This window comes from Leptonychotes weddellii, chromosome 14 (genome assembly GCF_054177405.1).
Source record: "Leptonychotes weddellii isolate Sample4059 chromosome 14, ASM5417740v2, whole genome shotgun sequence".
In the NCBI taxonomy this organism is placed as follows: domain Eukaryota; kingdom Metazoa; phylum Chordata; class Mammalia; order Carnivora; family Phocidae; genus Leptonychotes; species Leptonychotes weddellii.
Genome location: NC_138382.1, coordinates 51,087,129 through 51,103,549, shown reverse-complemented (window position 1 = coordinate 51,103,549; position 16,421 = coordinate 51,087,129). Strand labels below are relative to the sequence as shown.

The 16,421-nt window shown below is 48.0% G+C and overlaps 1 protein-coding gene across 1 annotated transcript in view; it reads left to right on the top strand.

Moving 5' to 3' along the window:
• The first annotated feature begins 374 nt into the window (after positions 1-374).
• TRIM14 (tripartite motif containing 14) overlaps positions 375-16,421 on the top strand; it is a 30,580-nt gene continuing 14,533 nt past the window's right edge. Inside the window, exons 1-2 of the mRNA XM_006742918.3 lie at positions 375-767; positions 3,486-3,581. Of these exons, the coding sequence (XP_006742981.2) occupies positions 552-767; positions 3,486-3,581 (312 nt within the window). The 5' untranslated portion in view covers positions 375-551. The remainder of the gene's footprint in view (positions 768-3,485; positions 3,582-16,421) is intronic.

Genomic DNA, 16,421 nt, shown 5'->3' with positions numbered 1-16,421 from the left:
TTGAGGAAACTCCATAGTGCTTTTCATGTTGGCTGTACCAATTTACATTTGGTGGACGCGGAGACAGCCCGGGGCAATCAGAGTTTCCAGAGTGATTCCGACAGTTGCGGGAATGGTGATTTCTCCTGGGGAAAGGGCAGAGAGAATCAAGGGGAAGTGAAAGGTGTCGGTAACGCACACCACCGGGGGAGGCCACAGCCAACAGGGCTGCAGTTCTCCGAGAGTGACGGGACTCGCAAGACTGCGCGGGGAAGCCCCCCTCCTTTAAGCCAGCCCTCCGGGAGCGAGCCCCACTCCGGCTGCCGCCACCTCCGAGCCGCTAGGCGGGGCCTGGCCCTCCGCGCCGCGGAAGCTGCCGGGTCAGACGCGGCGGGCGCGCAGCCCGCGGGGCAACATGGGGCCGAGACGGCCGCTATTGCCGGCCGGGCACGCGCAGCCATCCTGCCTGCGGGAGCTGGGCCGGCCCGGGGCCGCCCCGCCCCACCGCCCAGCTTTCGATTCTCCGCGGGAGCCCCTCCCCCGCACCGCGGCCGCCCGAAGCCGAAGGCTGAATGGCGGGCGCAGGGGCGCAGAGCGGGACACCTGGGGAGCCGGGCCCCGCGGAGCGCGAGGACGCGAGCGGCTGGCGCTGCCCGGAGCACGGCGACCGCGTGGCCGAGCTCTTCTGTCGCCGCTGCCGCCGCTGCGTGTGCGCGCTCTGTCCGGTGCTGGGCGCGCACCGCGGCCACCCGGTCGGCCTGGCGCTGGAGGAGGCGGTGCACGTGCAGGTGGGGACGCGGGCGGCGCGCGGGGGGCGCAACGGGCGGGGAGGGGCGTGCCGGGCTGGCGGCCGGGTCCTGGTTAGGCCTGGAGCCGGAGGGTTGTTGCGAACGGGCAGTTAAGCCTCAGAGGAGGTGGGTTTGGGAGTGAGAACTTGGGAGCCCCGGCTGATACGCACATGTCCTTGACCTCGTCCACCACGGCGGGTCCACCACACTGCCCTTGGGTTGGAAGAAGGTCTGCCCCCCCTTTTGTTTTAAAGATTTTATTTATTTATTTGACAGAGAGAGAGTGAGAGCAGGAACACAAGCAGGGGGAGTGGGAGAGGGAGAAGCAGGCTTCCCACGGAGCAGGGAGCCCGATATGGGGCTCGATCCCAGGACCCTGGGACCATGACCTGAGCCGAAGGCAGAGCTTAACGACTGACCCACCCAGGCGCCCCAGGTCTGCTCTTTAACGCAGATGAAAAGCCACACAGACATCTCTGGTTTTCTCTCCTGGAGTTCACAGGCGGGGGCTGGGGAGTGCTTGATTGCTTGCCCTAGGAGCCGCCTCCAGCCACCCACTCCGCCCTTCCCCTCCCCCCTTCCCCCTCCCCCCCTTCCCCCCCCCCACCCCGCCAGTTCCGGTTCCACGCATTTAACAGCCTGTGGGGAGCTGTGACAGCCATTTTATTGATAAGAAAAGGAAGGTTCTGGAAGCTGAGGCTGGCTTTCAGTCCAGGACTCCACAGCTGGATTGCCCCCACTGGCCCATTCTCACCTTGGAGCCCTCACCCGTGCGGAATCCTAATAGTGGTCAGGGGCTCTAGACTTTTGTTCCGCCCTTGGGGACAACTTGTTCTGTGGCTCTGGTCAAATCCGTCTGCCTCCCTGGGATAGGCAGGCCCTCCTGTCTCTGACAGATGTAGATTCTACCCCTTCCTCCTCCTAGAAGTCTTCTGTGATTAATGACCTTTCTCTTCACATTATGACAACCTTGGAGCTCCAGGATGAAAATGGGCATTGTGGGGGCTGGTCCAGTTGGTGGAGTCCTGGGTTTCAGGCCTGCCTCTGCCTCCAAGGTCTTCCTTTTCTTATCTATATAATGGTTGTAATAATAATAGCTCCTCAGAGGCTGTCTCCAGAGTTAACATGGCTGCTTTCCAGAGATAGGGCTTGGGTGTCTCAAGGGCAGGTCCACCCACCCACCTACCTACCTATGAACTCATTTTGTGTTCACACATCTACCCACTCACCTGTTTATCCATCATCCTTCCATCCGCTCATCAAACATCCATTCAGCACATACCTTGTGCCATGAGCTAAGGAATAGATCAATTCTTCCCTCATCTGGAGGAGTTCACTGGCTGGTGGGGTGAGAACAGATGGTGACAATACAGTGTGGTAAGTATTGTAATTGGGAAGCCAGAGAGAAGACAATGTGAAATAGGAAGAGGGAGCCTAGGAAGACTTCCTGGAGGAGTGCCATTGGAACTGTCCTTGAAGGCTGAGTAGGATTTTACCAGGTAGCATTGACAGGAGAAGCATCCTGGGACTGGAAGGGTGATGGACAGCAGCTAGACTTGAAGGCTTAGAAATCACAGTGGGGTGAGGACGTGCTCCTGGAATTTGAGGCTATGGCTTGTACTTCGGTTACCATTGTGTCCCCATCCCCACCCACTACCTAGAATACAGCTGCCCACAGCAGCAAATGCTTGTTGGATGTTACAATGACAGTAAGAACTCTGTCGAGTATTTAGTGCCTGCCAAGCACTGCACCCAGCGCTCTGTGTACTTCTCATTCTCTGTGGTGACGCCGTGGGGTTAGCTCCATGTTTATAGCTGAGGAAACAGGTTTAGAGCGGTGAAGTCACTCACTCGGTTCCCATGAAGGGGGAACCAGGACTCAGATCTAGGAGGTCCCGTGTGACTCTGGGGCTGGTGCTCCTCACAGCTTCCTGGGTGCCTCCAGCTGTCCACTCGAAGCTGGCAGCCCTTGGTCATTGTGTTCAATTGAGCAGATGCTTCTGGGTCACTCCCTGGTCCCTGGGGGCGGAGCCAGGAATGGAGCAGGCCTGCCCTCAGAAAGCTTTCCGTTGGCTGGGCAGCCAGACCTGGGCCCCGCAGCTGAGTGTAAGGCCAGCCGTAAGAAGGCCCAGATAGAGGTGAGGTCAGACCTGTGGGGAAGAGGGTCGCAGAGCACACCTGTGGAAAAACAGCAGTCACAAAACAGAGATATGGAAGGGAGCCATTTCAGGTGGGAGAGAGATGGGAGCATGAACCCCCACAGACCTTACACATGCAGGTTTTCTGAACCCCTGTCCAGGCCAGAGGGCCACAGGCTCCCTGGAATGTACGTTCCACGAGAGCAGCCCCTATGACAGGGCCTGGCACATAGTAGGTGCTCAGTTAATACTGACTCTGTAAGTGAATGCTCTTCCCCTGCCCCAAGCTGTTTGCCTTAAGGTCCTATTTGAGAAAATCAGGTCATAGTAGGATTGTTCTAGAAAAAAGGGAGGGGGCGTCAAGGTTTGAAGAATATCTGACGTGGGCCTCTGAGGATCAGAGGGACCCTAGTTCCAGCTCATCTTCCAGTTTGCCCCGTGACTCTGGGCCCAGTCATCTCACCTTTTGAGTCTCAGATACCTCAACTGAAGCAAAATACAGGGGTGGGAGATGACCCCCAGGGTGGCTTGTTATCTCAAGAGTCACAGTATTAATTTTTCCTAACTCCTTCACATACAGAAACTCATCCAAGAATGTTTAAAGCAGTTGGAAGCCAAGAAGCACCAGCAAGTTGGCAACATAACCCAAATAGAAGACGCTGCTGAGAAGCTCAAGGCAAGTGGACATTTCTTCCTTATTCTAGTTGAGATGTCCACACTTCCTCTCGGACACAAGGCTCTCCTCAGTGTGGAGCCAAGGGGAAATAAAAACCTCAAAGGGGCAGATCCGGTTTGGTGGGGTTTGGGACTTCCAGAATTTAGGGAGGTTCTTTTGAAGAAAAAGAACACAAAATCAGGTGTAAGACCATGAAGGGGCCGGGCCAGAGAGGAGCCTGAAGCTTCTGTGTTGTTAGCTTCGTGTGGATCTACCTCTGCCCAGCGCCCTAGTCTTGCCCCACAGTGCCTCACAAAATGGAGGAACAGTCTTTCCTGCCGCCACCACCAAGGCCATTCTCTTAGAGGGACTAGTCGTCCATCCCTTGCACCCCAAGTCACCTTAAACAAAGCAAAATGCAGCGTAAAGAAGGTGCAAATAGCTCTTTGGGTGTCACTGCTTTGTTGAAAGAACATAAATAGGGTATAAATATATTTCCATAAGGAAGTCCTTTCTTCAGGCTTCTCCTTTCATAGCACTGTTTATTTAAATGGATTCTGTTGTGGGCTTGAAATGGGAAGTTGGGACTGATGTTACCATTTGAGCTGCCATTTGACTCTAAAAAAGTTGTTCTGGGTCTTTTGGTCCTTTTATGCGAACTGAGTTGGTCCCTTGCCCTCTCAGTCTCGGCTGCCCCATCCTCGAAATGGGGCCTGGAGTGGGATGCCCTCCCAGCGCCTCTCGCCCTGAGGGCTCTGTGAACCCTGGACCGACCCCCACAGTCAGGCAGAGAGACTGGCTCTGGCCGTGGGAGTAGCTGGGACCCAGGACGTCCTGAGGCCAGGCCTGCAGCAGAGTGGAGATGCCGATGCCCAAGCCAGGCCACGGGGTTGGCCCCCTGTTGGCCCAGCATGCATGGTCTGTGGCTCCATGCCCCAGCGTGCTGGGGACAGTTGTGGTTTACACCTGTGGCCCCAGCTGCGTTATTAATAGTGTCCTTCATGTTGCCAAGAACATTTCTCGGGGGCTCAGGCAAATACATCTATTTGAAAAGATTCAGGAAGGGATGGGGGAGGTGCTTTGGGCCGCTCAGCCGGAAGAACAGAATCCTGGTATGGAGTCACTGTCTGCAAATCTCTCGGCAGATATGGTTTGGGGGCCCTCAAGGAAAGAATTAGGACCCGTGTGCAGAGCCTAAGGGGGTACATTTCAGCTTCATCTAAGAAATGGTATTTTCTTTCTTTGAACCTTTTCCCCAACTTTTAAACTTTTATATTGAAATAATTACGGATTCACAGGATGTTGCAAGGGTAGAACAGAGAAGTGTACCTTTCCCCTAGCTTGCCCCAAGGGTTAGATCTTCCCTAACTCCACTGCGACATCAAAACCAGCATTGATGGGGTGTGTATATAGTTCTATGTCAATTTCTCATACTGGTAGATTCGGGTAATAGCAACCAAAATACAGAACGATTCCATCACCACCAAGATGTACCTCAGGCAACACCTTTGTAGTCATCCCTGCCTCCTCCCCCCCAACAGTCTCTAACCCCAGGCAATCACTAATCCGTTCTCTATCTCTATAATTACGGCATTTAAGAATGTCATAAAAATGGAATCATATGGTGTATGACCTTTGAGATATTTTTCACTCAACATAATGCCCTCGAGATCCATCCAAGTTGTTTTGTCTATCGGTAGTTCATTCCTTCGTATTGCTGAATAATATCCCAGCCATCCAGTAGTACTCACATGCCGCTTTTTTTTTTTTTTTTTAATTTGAACCTTTCATCTATGTTCGGACATTTTAGTTGTTTCCGGTTTGGGGCTATCACAAAGTTGCTTTGAGCAGCTGTGTACAGGTTTTTGTGTGGACGTAGTTTGTTTTTTTTTTTTTAAGATTTTATTTATTTATTTGACAGAGAGAGAGAGACACAGCGAGAGAGGGAACACAAGCAGGGGGAGTGGGAGAGGGAGAAGCAGGCTTCCCGCTGAGCAGGGAGCCCAATGCCGGGCTCGATCCCAGGATCCCGGGATCATGACCTGAGCCAAAGGCAGACGCTTAATGACTGAGCCACCCAGGCGCCCCTGGATGTAGTTTTCATTTCTCTAGGATAAATGCCGAGTGCTGGTTCAGGGTCCTATGGAGCTTGTATGGTTAGCTTTTTAAGAAGCTGCCAAAACATTGTGCAGAGCGGCTGTGTCATCTTACGTTCCCACCAGCAGCGATGAGAGATCCAGTTTCCGCTCTTGCTGGCCCACATGCAGTATTCGCACAGGTTTGTATTTTAGCCGTCCTGGCAGGTGTGCAGTGGTCCTCATTTGCATTTCCCCAGCGGCTGGTGATGCTGAACACCTTTCCGTGTGCTTATTGGCCGCATGTCTGTCCTTTTTGGTGAGAGGTCTCCTCTTCATGTCTTTTTACCACTTCCAGATTGGTTTGTCTGGTTGTTTGTTTTTTTTACTGCTGCGTTTGGAGAGTTGTCTGTCTATGCTAGATAGGAGTCCTTTGTCAGGTATGTGGCTTACGAATATTTTCTCCCAGTCTGGGGTTTGACATTTCATTGTCTTCACAGGGGCTTTTGCAGAGTGAAAGTTTTTAATTTCAAAGAAGTCCAGTTTATCCATTTTTTTTTCTTTTATGGATTGTGCCCTCGGTGTCATGACTAAGAGCTCTTTGCCTAGCCCTAGATCCCAAAGATTTCCTTTTTTTTTTTCTAAAAGTTTTATAATTTTACATTTTACATTGAAGTCCATGATTCTTGTTGAGTTACTTTTTTGTACAAGGTGTGAGATTTAGCTCAAGTTTTTTTTTTTCCTCCTCATGGATATCCAGTTGCTCCAACACCTTTTGTTGAAAGACTATGTTTTCTCCATTGAATTGCTTTTGTTGAAAATCAGTTGGCTGTACTTGGGTGGGGCTATTTCTGGGTTCTCTATTCTGTTGCATCGATCTATGAGTCTCTCCCTCTACCATTATCACATGGTCTTGATTGTTAGAGGTGAGAATAAGCCCTGAAATAACTGATGCCTCCCACTATATTCATTTTCAAAATCCTTTTAGCTGTTCTGGTTCCTTTGCCTTTCCATTTAAATCTTAGAAGGATCTTGTCTATAAGCTCTACTACTTTGTTGGGATTTGGGAAGGATTGTATTCAGCATGTAAGAGGTGACATCTTTACAATGTTATCTTCCCATCCGTGAATGCATATCTCTTCATTTATTTAGATTTTTGTTTTCTTCCGTCAGCATTTTGAAGTTTTCAGCATACAAATCCTGCACACGGTTTATTAGACTTACAGTTCAGTGACCCTCAGAAGGTACTAAGAAGAATGAAATTAGTGGTCAGCATTTTAAAGCTGGGACTGATTGGTTGGTTGGTTGGTTGATCTGTAGAAAAATTTAAATATAGAAAAGTAGGAAGATGTGGCTGTCCTAGGCCTGCACTCCCACATGGGAGCTGTCAGACCTGAGCAGTGGACACCCCCACAAGAAGGGTACCTGTCTCCAGGTCTCCCAGCCCCCACCTGATCACCTCCCTCACTGTTACCAGCCTGGCTCTTGGGGGCATTTATGTTTCCATTCCTGGTCAAGAAACAGAGATTTAAAAATTCAGCCATACCCCTTCTCGGATATGTCATTTGCAAATATCTTCTCCCATTCAGGAGGTTGCCTTTTGATTTTATTGTTTCCTTTGCTGTGCAAAAGCTTTTTATTTTGATGTAGTCCCAACAGATTATTTTTGCTTTTGTTTCCTTCACCTTACGAGACATATCTAGAAAAATGTTGCTACAGCCGATGTAAGAGAAATTACTGCTTGTGCTCTCTTCTAGGATTTTTATGGTTTCAAGTCTTTAACATTTAGGTCTTTAAACCATTTTGAATTTACTTTTGTGTATGATGTAACAAAGTGGTCCAGTTTCATTCTTTGTCACAAAGCTGTCCAGTTTTCCCAACACCATTTGTTGAAGAGACTGTTTTTTTCCCATTGCATGCATATTCTTGCCTCCTTTGTCTTAGATTAATTAACCGTATAGTTGTGGGTTTATTTCTGGGCTCTCTGTTCTGTTCCACTGATCTATTTGTCTATTTTTGTGCCAGTACCATACTGTCTTGATCACTACAGCTTCATAGATTATCTTGAAATCTGGGATTGTGATACCTCCAGTTTTGTTCCTTTTCCAAAATTCTGTTGGCTCTTTGAGGTCTTTTGTGGTTCCATACAAATACATAACTTATACAACTCAACCCCCCCAAAAAACAAAAAATCCAAATAAAAGTGGGCAGAAGACAGGGGTGCCTGGGTGGCACAGTTGGTTAAGCATCCAACTCTTGGTTTCCGCTCAGGTCATGATCTCAAGTCATGAGATGAAGCCCTGCATCAGGCTCTGCACTCAGCAGGGAGTCTGCTTGAAGATTCTCTCCTTCTGTCCCTCCCCACGGTCCTGTATGCACGCATGCTCTCTCTCTCTCCCAAATAAATAAATAAATCTTTTTTTAAAAGGTGGGCAGAAGACATAAACGGGCATTTCTCCATAGAAGACATCCACATGATCAACAGACGTATGAAAAGATGCTCAGCATCACTTTACCCATCACGAAAATGCAAATTAAAACCGTAAGGAGGGGCACCTGGGTGCTCAGTCGGTAGAGCATCCAACTCTTAATCTCAGGGTCATGAGTTCGAGGCCCACTTTGACTGTGGAGCCTACTTAAAAAAAAAAAAAAGAAAAAGAAAACCTACAATGAGATACCATCTCACACCCGTCAGAATGGCTTAAATCAAAAACACAAGAAAGGGGCACCTGGGTGGCTCAGTCGGTTAAGCGTCTGCCTTCAGCTCAGGTCATGATCCCAGGGTCCTGGGATCGAGCCCCGCATCGGGCTCCCCACTCAGTGGGGGACCTGCTTCTCCCTCTCCTTCTGCTGCTCCCCCTGCTTGTGCTCTCTCTTTCTCTCAAATAAATAAATAAAATCTAAAAAAAAAAAAAAAAAGACACAAGAAACATTAAGTGTTGGTGAGGATGTGGAGGAAAAGGAACAAACTGGTGTAGCCGCTGTGGGAGACAGTACGGAGGCTCCTCAAAAAATTAAAAATAGAGGGGTGCCTGGGTGGCTCAGTCGGTTAAGCGTCTGCCTTTGGCTCAGGTCATGATCCTAGGGTCCTGGGATCAAGCCCTGCGTCGGGCTCCCTGCTCAGCATGAAGCCTGCTTCTCCCTCTCCCTCTGCCTGCCTCTCTGCCTACTTGTGCTCTCTGTCAAAAAAATAAATAAATCTTAAAAAAAAAAATTAAAAATAGAATTACCATATGATCCAGTAATTCCACTACTGGATGTTTACCCAAAGAATATGAAAATACTAATTCAAAAAGATATATGCGCCTCTGTGTTTATTACAGCATTATTTACAACAGCAAGATATGGAAGCAACCCAAGTGTCCATCAACTGATGAATGGATAAAGAAGATGTAGTATATATAGAAGGAATATTATTGAGCCATAAAAAACAATGAAATCTTGCTTTTGCAACGGCATGGCTGGATCTAGAGGGTATTATGCTAAGTGAAATAAGTCAATCAGAGAAAAACAAATACTATATGATTTCACTTGTGGATTTTTTTTTTTTTTTAAGATTTTATTTATTTATTTGACAGAGCGAGAGACAGTGAGAGCAGGAACACAAGCAGGGGGAGTGGGAGAGGGAGAAGCAGGCTTCCTGCAGAGCAGGGAGCCCGATGCGGGGCTTGATCCCAGGACCCCGGGATCGTGACCCTGAGCCGAAGGCAGACGCTTAACGACTGAGCCACCCAGGCGCCCCTGAATCATCTAGTTAATTAAAGGAAACCTGCTGGGATTTTGAATTGATTTTTTTTTTTTTTAAAGATTTTATTTATTTATTTGACAGAGCGAGAGACAGTGAGAGCAGGAACACAAGCAGGGGGAGTGGGAGAGGGAGAAGCAGGCTTCCCGAAGAGCAGGGAGCCCGATGCGGGGCTCGATCCCAGGACCCTGGATCATGACCCGAGCCGAAGGCAGACGCTTAACGACTGAGCCACGCAGGGGCCCTTGCAAGTGCATTTAAATGTCTGTTAGTTCTGGTCATGTTTGGGAAAACCTGACTGGGGGGATGGTGAAGAGGTACTCCCATTTTGCATTTTCTATAGTTCTATACTGTATTCTAATATACTCTTGTGAACTTTAAAAACAAAAATGAACGTGTTCATGTACTACTAGTGCGATTTAAAAATAAAACAGAAAATCATTAAAAAAATAAATAAAAGCAAAACAGAGGTCAGCCTCTCTCCTCAGCCCAAACATCAGCCCACACAACAGAACGGCCCCTGGTACCTGGTGGACAGGCTCCCCATGAGGTCATGTTCTCTTTTTAGTGGGGCAGGAACTATATATGTGGTTTGGCATGATCTGTGGAGTTCCCCAAGTCTGTTTCCTATACAGTGGTTAGGTTCTGAGGCTAGCTGATACCAGCCACATGTAATATCGGTTAAATTGGCTTTGGGCTAGCCTGGGAATTAGTCTACCTTGATAACATGGTTTCTAGGGGTCAGGGAACATAGACACAGATATATCTCTACTGAACGACCCAATGAAGGAAAGAAAACGTGTGCCAAACTCTTGATTTGTAGACACATTTTGGAGGCAATGTATGTCAATGGAGCACCTTTCTAAAGATTTTTTTTTTTTTTTTTATTTGAGAGAGATAATGAGATAGAGAGCATGAGAGGTGGGAGGTTCAGAGAGAGAAGCAGACTCCCTGCCGAGCAGAGAGCCCGACATGGGACTCGATCCCAGGACTCCAGGATCATGACCTGAGCCGAAGGCAGTCGCTTAACCAACTGAGCCACCCAGGCACCCTGGAGCACCTTTCTAGAAACCAAGAGAGCAAATAATCTCCTGGCCAGTTTCCACAGCTCCACTTCGTAAAGAATAATGCACAAAATCAGCTTAATGACACAACACATTGTTATAACTCTCAGTCCAGGAATAACTGTTTGGAAACATCCACAAGAAGACTTAAGGTGTAAGCTTAAGGCTGATCATGCAAATAGTTAAAAAGAACGAGAGAGAGAGAGAGAATGGGAGGAAGGGAGGGAATTCTGGCAATGAAACAAGGAAGTATGCTGTCTAGTGGTTTGGGCCACATTGATTCAAAGTGAAAATGGATCCCACACTGGAGTGGGCCGGGGCCAGGTGAGGGCCTGAATAGTCTAGTTGAAAAGGTTAGGGACTGGGGACAGAAGGAACTTGGGCAGCGACGAAGTCCACTCATGGGTGAGTGGGGGATTCTGTACCTGGAGTGCCGGCTGCTGCGACTCCATCTGGGCCCAGGGCGCCGGAGGCCTGTCCGGGTCCTGTTGGGGGTGAGGAGCCCACGAGAATGGAAAGAGCGGTTTTGCTGATATCTCAGTACGACTCTGGACAACGCTTCTATGGGCGCCTCTCAGGGGCATCCCACTGCTCCCCAACCCTGCCCTGTCCCTGTTAGCTATGATGTCCTGGCGACTCGGGCAGGTGGCCGTGGCCTTGCCCGGTGGGGGCGGTAGAGATGGGTGGCACCGTCAGCGTCAACAGCAGCATGGCCCGGCCGAGTCCTCATCTTCCCATTCCCACCGTGGCAAAGGCTGCCGTCTGTCCCATCACGGGCCCCCTGACCCTATGCTGTGGTTCAGTCCCTACAGCTCTGGTGGGTCCCAGGGAAAGGCACAGAGCCAGGAACGGAGGCTGTTGGTTTCCCTCCCCAGGGTGCCAGGCTAGGCCTCGGTGCCTCAGGTCCATTTCCTGCCCTTCCCCCAGCCCTGCTCGGCAGGGAGAGGGGCTGACTCCTGCACATGAATTTCCAGGCTCCTCCTTCAGGCTGCGTCTGGTCAATGGGAGGAGGAACTAGAGAGAAGTGACAGCGGACTTTGGACCACGAGTTTATTGGCTTTCGTTTGCTTACAGAGGTGTTTCATGGATTAATTTCCAGGCGCATGGCCTTTTTCCCCGGCGCCGCCTCTCCGCAGGCGAGCATGGAGCAGCACAGCTGTCCCTGACTTCTCTGCTACAAAGTACACGGGTCAAAGTTCGGCAGAGCGCATGACAGTCCTAAATGTTTGTGCCCACAGAGCCCACACAGGGGTGTGTCCAAAGGGAATAAACAAAACATGTTCGCTGCGGTGTTACTCTATGCTAGTGAGAAACTGGAAATGATCGAAATGTTCAACATTAGGAAAATGGCTTAATTATGGTAGAGCCGTATAATGGAATATACAGTCTCTAACACTGACACTGATAAAGAACTTTCCATGACACAGGGAGGTATTATGACCTTAAGCCACAACAAAGCCTCCATATATGAAGTGACATAGAGTTCTGGTCGATAAGGGGAGAAGGAGCTGACGCGGGGAATCCCCCTTGCTCATTCAAACACACAGAAATGCTGATACACAATGGGCAAAACTTTAAATTATATGACTAAGCTCAAAAACAAAAAGCAAACCCACAAAGGCCGAAAAGCAGAAATCCTTAGTTGCCCAAAACAAAGAGGGTACTTGCTGGCAGGGCCGTGCAGAAGCTGAGCTGAGTAACCAAGGCAGGGTGGAGTGTATGACAGCCACTCCACACACTGGGGGCCCGGCTGTCTCGGAGGGGGCTCTGGGTACCTGCCACTTGCACCAAGCCAGGAGCACAGAGCACCGCGTCATCCATGAGCCAGGCACGGGAAAAACGCCACCCACTGGCCTGGGAAAGGGGCAAGGCATCTTTTTAGTTGTTTTTAAGATTTTATTTATTCATTTGACAGAGAGAGAGAGGGAGAGAGCACAAGCAGGGGTAGCGGCGGCGGGGGGGAGAAGCAAGCTTCCCACTGAGCAGAGAGCCCTATGTGGGGCTCGATCCCAGGACCCTGGGATCATGACCTGAGCCGAAGGCAGACGCTTAACTGACTGAGCCACCCAGCCGCCCCAGGGGCAAGGAATCTTGTCAGCCACCTAGGGTCATGGGCAAAAAGAGAGTCACCAGCAAAACAAATAAACCAAACAACAGGACTGTACTGAGAAGAATGCAAGTCTGAGTTCATGGACCCTCAAAATTGAAAAATTCAGGGGCGCCTGGGTGGCTCAGTCAGTTAAGCGTCTGCCTTCGGCTCAGGTCATGATCCTGGAGTCCCAGGATCAAGCCCCACATCAGGCCCCCTGCTCAGGGGGGAGCCTGCTTCTCCCTCTGCCTGCCGCTTCCCCTGTTTGTGCACTCTCTCTCTCAAATAAATAAATAAAATCTTAAAAAAGCAAAAACTGAAAAATTCATATACAACAGGTCTGGAACTACTGAAACTGACAGAGTGCCCTGCAGGAGCTCCAGCCACAGGGCTCTCAAGCTGTGCTCTCACAACCCTAGGCATACAGGATGCCACGGAAAACACCTGCTGAAGACAAGAGGAGGATACAAACGACAAATCACACAAGGAAATGAACCACCAGGCCTTACCTCCAAAGTGGGAACATTTGTATATTAGAACTGTATAGAGATGATAGTAGAGTTGTATAGATATGTCTCTGTATTAGAGTTGTATGGAATTGTATAGAGAATATGTCTCAAACTATAGAAAAGCATATACCTGTACAGACAAAAAACACCCTCAAAATGTGAATAGTGGTCTGCTTGAAGAATGATTTTTTTTTTAAATTCCAGTATAATGAATGTGCGTTATAGTCTCAGGTGTACAATACAGTGCTTCAATAATCCCACACATCACCTAGTGCTCATCACAGTAACAGCACTATTAATCCCCATCACCTATTTCACCCATCCCCCCATCCCCCCACCCACCTCCCCTCTGGCAACCACATTTATCGTCTGTAGCTAGGAGTCTGTATTTTTATTTCTCTCTTTTTCCTTTGTTTGCTTTGTTTCTTAAATTCCACATATGAGGGGCGCCTGGGTGGCTCAGTCGTTCAGCGTCTGCCTTCGGCTCAGGTCATGATCTCAGGGTCCTGGGATCGAGCCCCGCATCGGGCTCCCTGCTCAGTGGAGTCTGCTTCTCCCTCTACCCCTCCCCACTTCTTGTGCTCTCTCTCTCATGTCCTATCTCTCTCTCTCTCAAATAAAAATCTTTAAAAAAATAAATGCACTTGCAAACATACAGATGCATAGACAGGTTTCCCCCCGCTATCAAAAAATAGTGATCTGTGAAACCTTTTGTAGGTAGAAAGGGCATAAAGGAAAGAGCATTCCCTGCTTTTTTAAAATTTGAGTTAAGCCACTTCACATTTAGAAAAGACTTACATTATTTTTTTTTTAAAGATTTTTTTAATTTATTTATTTGAGACAGAGAGAATGAGAGAGACAGAGAGCACATGAGAGGGGGGAGGGTCAGAGGGAGAAGCAGGCTCCCTGCCGAGCAGGGAGCCCGATGCGGGACTTGATCCCGGGACTCCAGGATCATGACCTGAGCCGAAGGCAGTCGCTTAACCAACTGAGCCACCCAGGCGCCCAGAAAAGACTTACATTAATACCCGTTTTCTAACTGAGGGAAACCTGAAGAGGATTTTCGCTTTTAAGACAAAAACCATTACTAGGGGCGCCTGGGTGGCTCAGTCATTAAGCGTCTGCCTTCGGCTCAGGTCATGGTCCCAGGGTCCTGGGATCGAGCCCCGCATCGGGCTCCCTGCTCAGTAGGGAGCCTGCTTCTCCCTCTGCCATTCCCCCTGCTTGTGTTCCTTCTCTCGCTGTGTCTCTCTCTGTCAAATAAATAAATTTTTAAAAAAAACAAAAAACATTGCCATACTAATGTAGGTCTTTCTAAAAGCAAAGTGGACCAACGCAAACTTTCAGAAGGCCGGCATACCTGTATTCGTATATAATTTTTGTTTAGTTATCTTTTACAAAAATAGGATCATCCTATATATATATTATTCTGTAGCTTGCCCTTTTTCACGTGATGTCTTGGAGAGTTTTCCATGCCGGGGCGTATGGGTCCACTGTGTTCTGTGTGTGTGTGTGTGTGTGTGTGTGTGTGTGTGTGGTAAAATAATACATAACGAAAGTTACCATTTTAACCATTTTTAAGTGTATGATTCAGTGGGACTAATTGCATTTACAGTGTTGTACACTCATAACCACTGTCTGTTTCCAAAAATTTCCCACTACCTCAAATATAAACTCTGTAACTACTAAGCAATCACTTCCCTTCCCACCAGCCCCTGGCAACCTCTCATCTACTTCCTGTCTCTGTGAACTGGCCTACTGTACATATTTCATAAAAGGAAATCATGGCTTATTTCACTTAGCATGACTTAATGGTTCATCCATATTATAGCATGTATCAGAACACTGCCTTCTTTTAAATCACTACCTGTTATTTCATTGTATGAATGCCGCCATAGTGTATATAATAAACATATATATACTTCCCATATCGAAAATTTTGCCCAACTTTATCACCAACAGTGCTGTAGTGAGCATCTCGGCACACAAATGTTCATGCATGTGTGAAAATGTTTTCTGAGATCGATTTTTTTTTTTTTTTTATCCATCTAGCCCTGGACTCTTGTTTTTTGGGAGGTTTTTTTTTTTATTATTAACAAATAATGTATTGTTTCAGGGGTACAGGTCTGTGATTCATCAGTCTTACACAATTCACAGCGCTCACCATAGCCCATACCCTCCCCAGTGTCCATCACCCAGCCACCCCATCCCTCCCACCCCCCTCCCCTCCAGGAACTTTCAGTTTGTTTCCTGAGATTAAGATTCTCTTATGCTTTGTCTCTCTCTCTGATTTCGTCTTGTTTCATTTTTCCCTCCCTTCCACTATGATCCTCTTTCTTGTTTCTCAAACTCCTCATATCAGTGAGATCATATACTTGACTTTCTCTGATTGACTTATTTCACTTAGCATAATACCCTCTAGTTCCATCCACGTCATTGCAAATGCCAAAATTTCATTTTTTGATGGCTGCATAATACTCTATTGTATATATATACCACATCTTCTTAATCCATTCATCTGTTGATGGACATCTGGGCTCTTTCCATAGTTTGGCTATTGTGGACATTGCTCATATAAACATTGGGGTGCAGGTGCCCCTTTGGATCACTACATTTGTATCTGGGGTAAACACCGAGTAGTGCAATTGCTAGGTCGTATGGTAGCTCTATTTTCAACTTTTTGAAGAACTTCCATACTGTTTTCCAGAGTGGCCGCACCAGCTTGCATTCCCATCAACAGTGTAGGAGGGTTCCCCCTTCTCTGCATCCTCGCCAACATCTGTCATTTCCTGACTTACTAATTTTAGCCATTCTGACTGGTGTGAGGTGGTATCTCATTGAGGTTTTGATTTGGATTTCCCTGATGCCGAGTGATGTTGAGCACTTTTTCATGTGCCTGTAGGCCATTTGGATGTCTTCTTTGCAGAAATGTCTGCTCATGTCTTCTGCACATTTCTTGATTGGATTATTTGTTCTTTGGGTGTTGAGTTTGATAAGTTCTTTATAGATTTTGGATACTAGCCCTTTATCTGGTATGTCATTTGCAAATATCTTCTCCCATTCTGTCGGTTGTCTTTTGGTTTTGTTGACTGTTTCCTTTGCTGTGCAAAAGCTTTTTATCTTGATGAAGTCCCAATAGTTCATTTTTGCCCTTGCTTCCCTTGCCTTTGGTGATGTTTCTAGGAAGAAGTTGCTGCGGCTGAGGTCGAAGAGGTTGCTGCCTGTGTTCTCCTTTAGGATTTTGATGGACTCCTGTCTCACATTTAGGTCTTTCATCCATTTTGAGTCTATTTTTGTGTATGATCTAAAGAAATGGTCCAGTTTCATTCTTCTGCATGTGGCTGTCCAATTTTCCCAACACCATTTGTCTTTTTTCCAT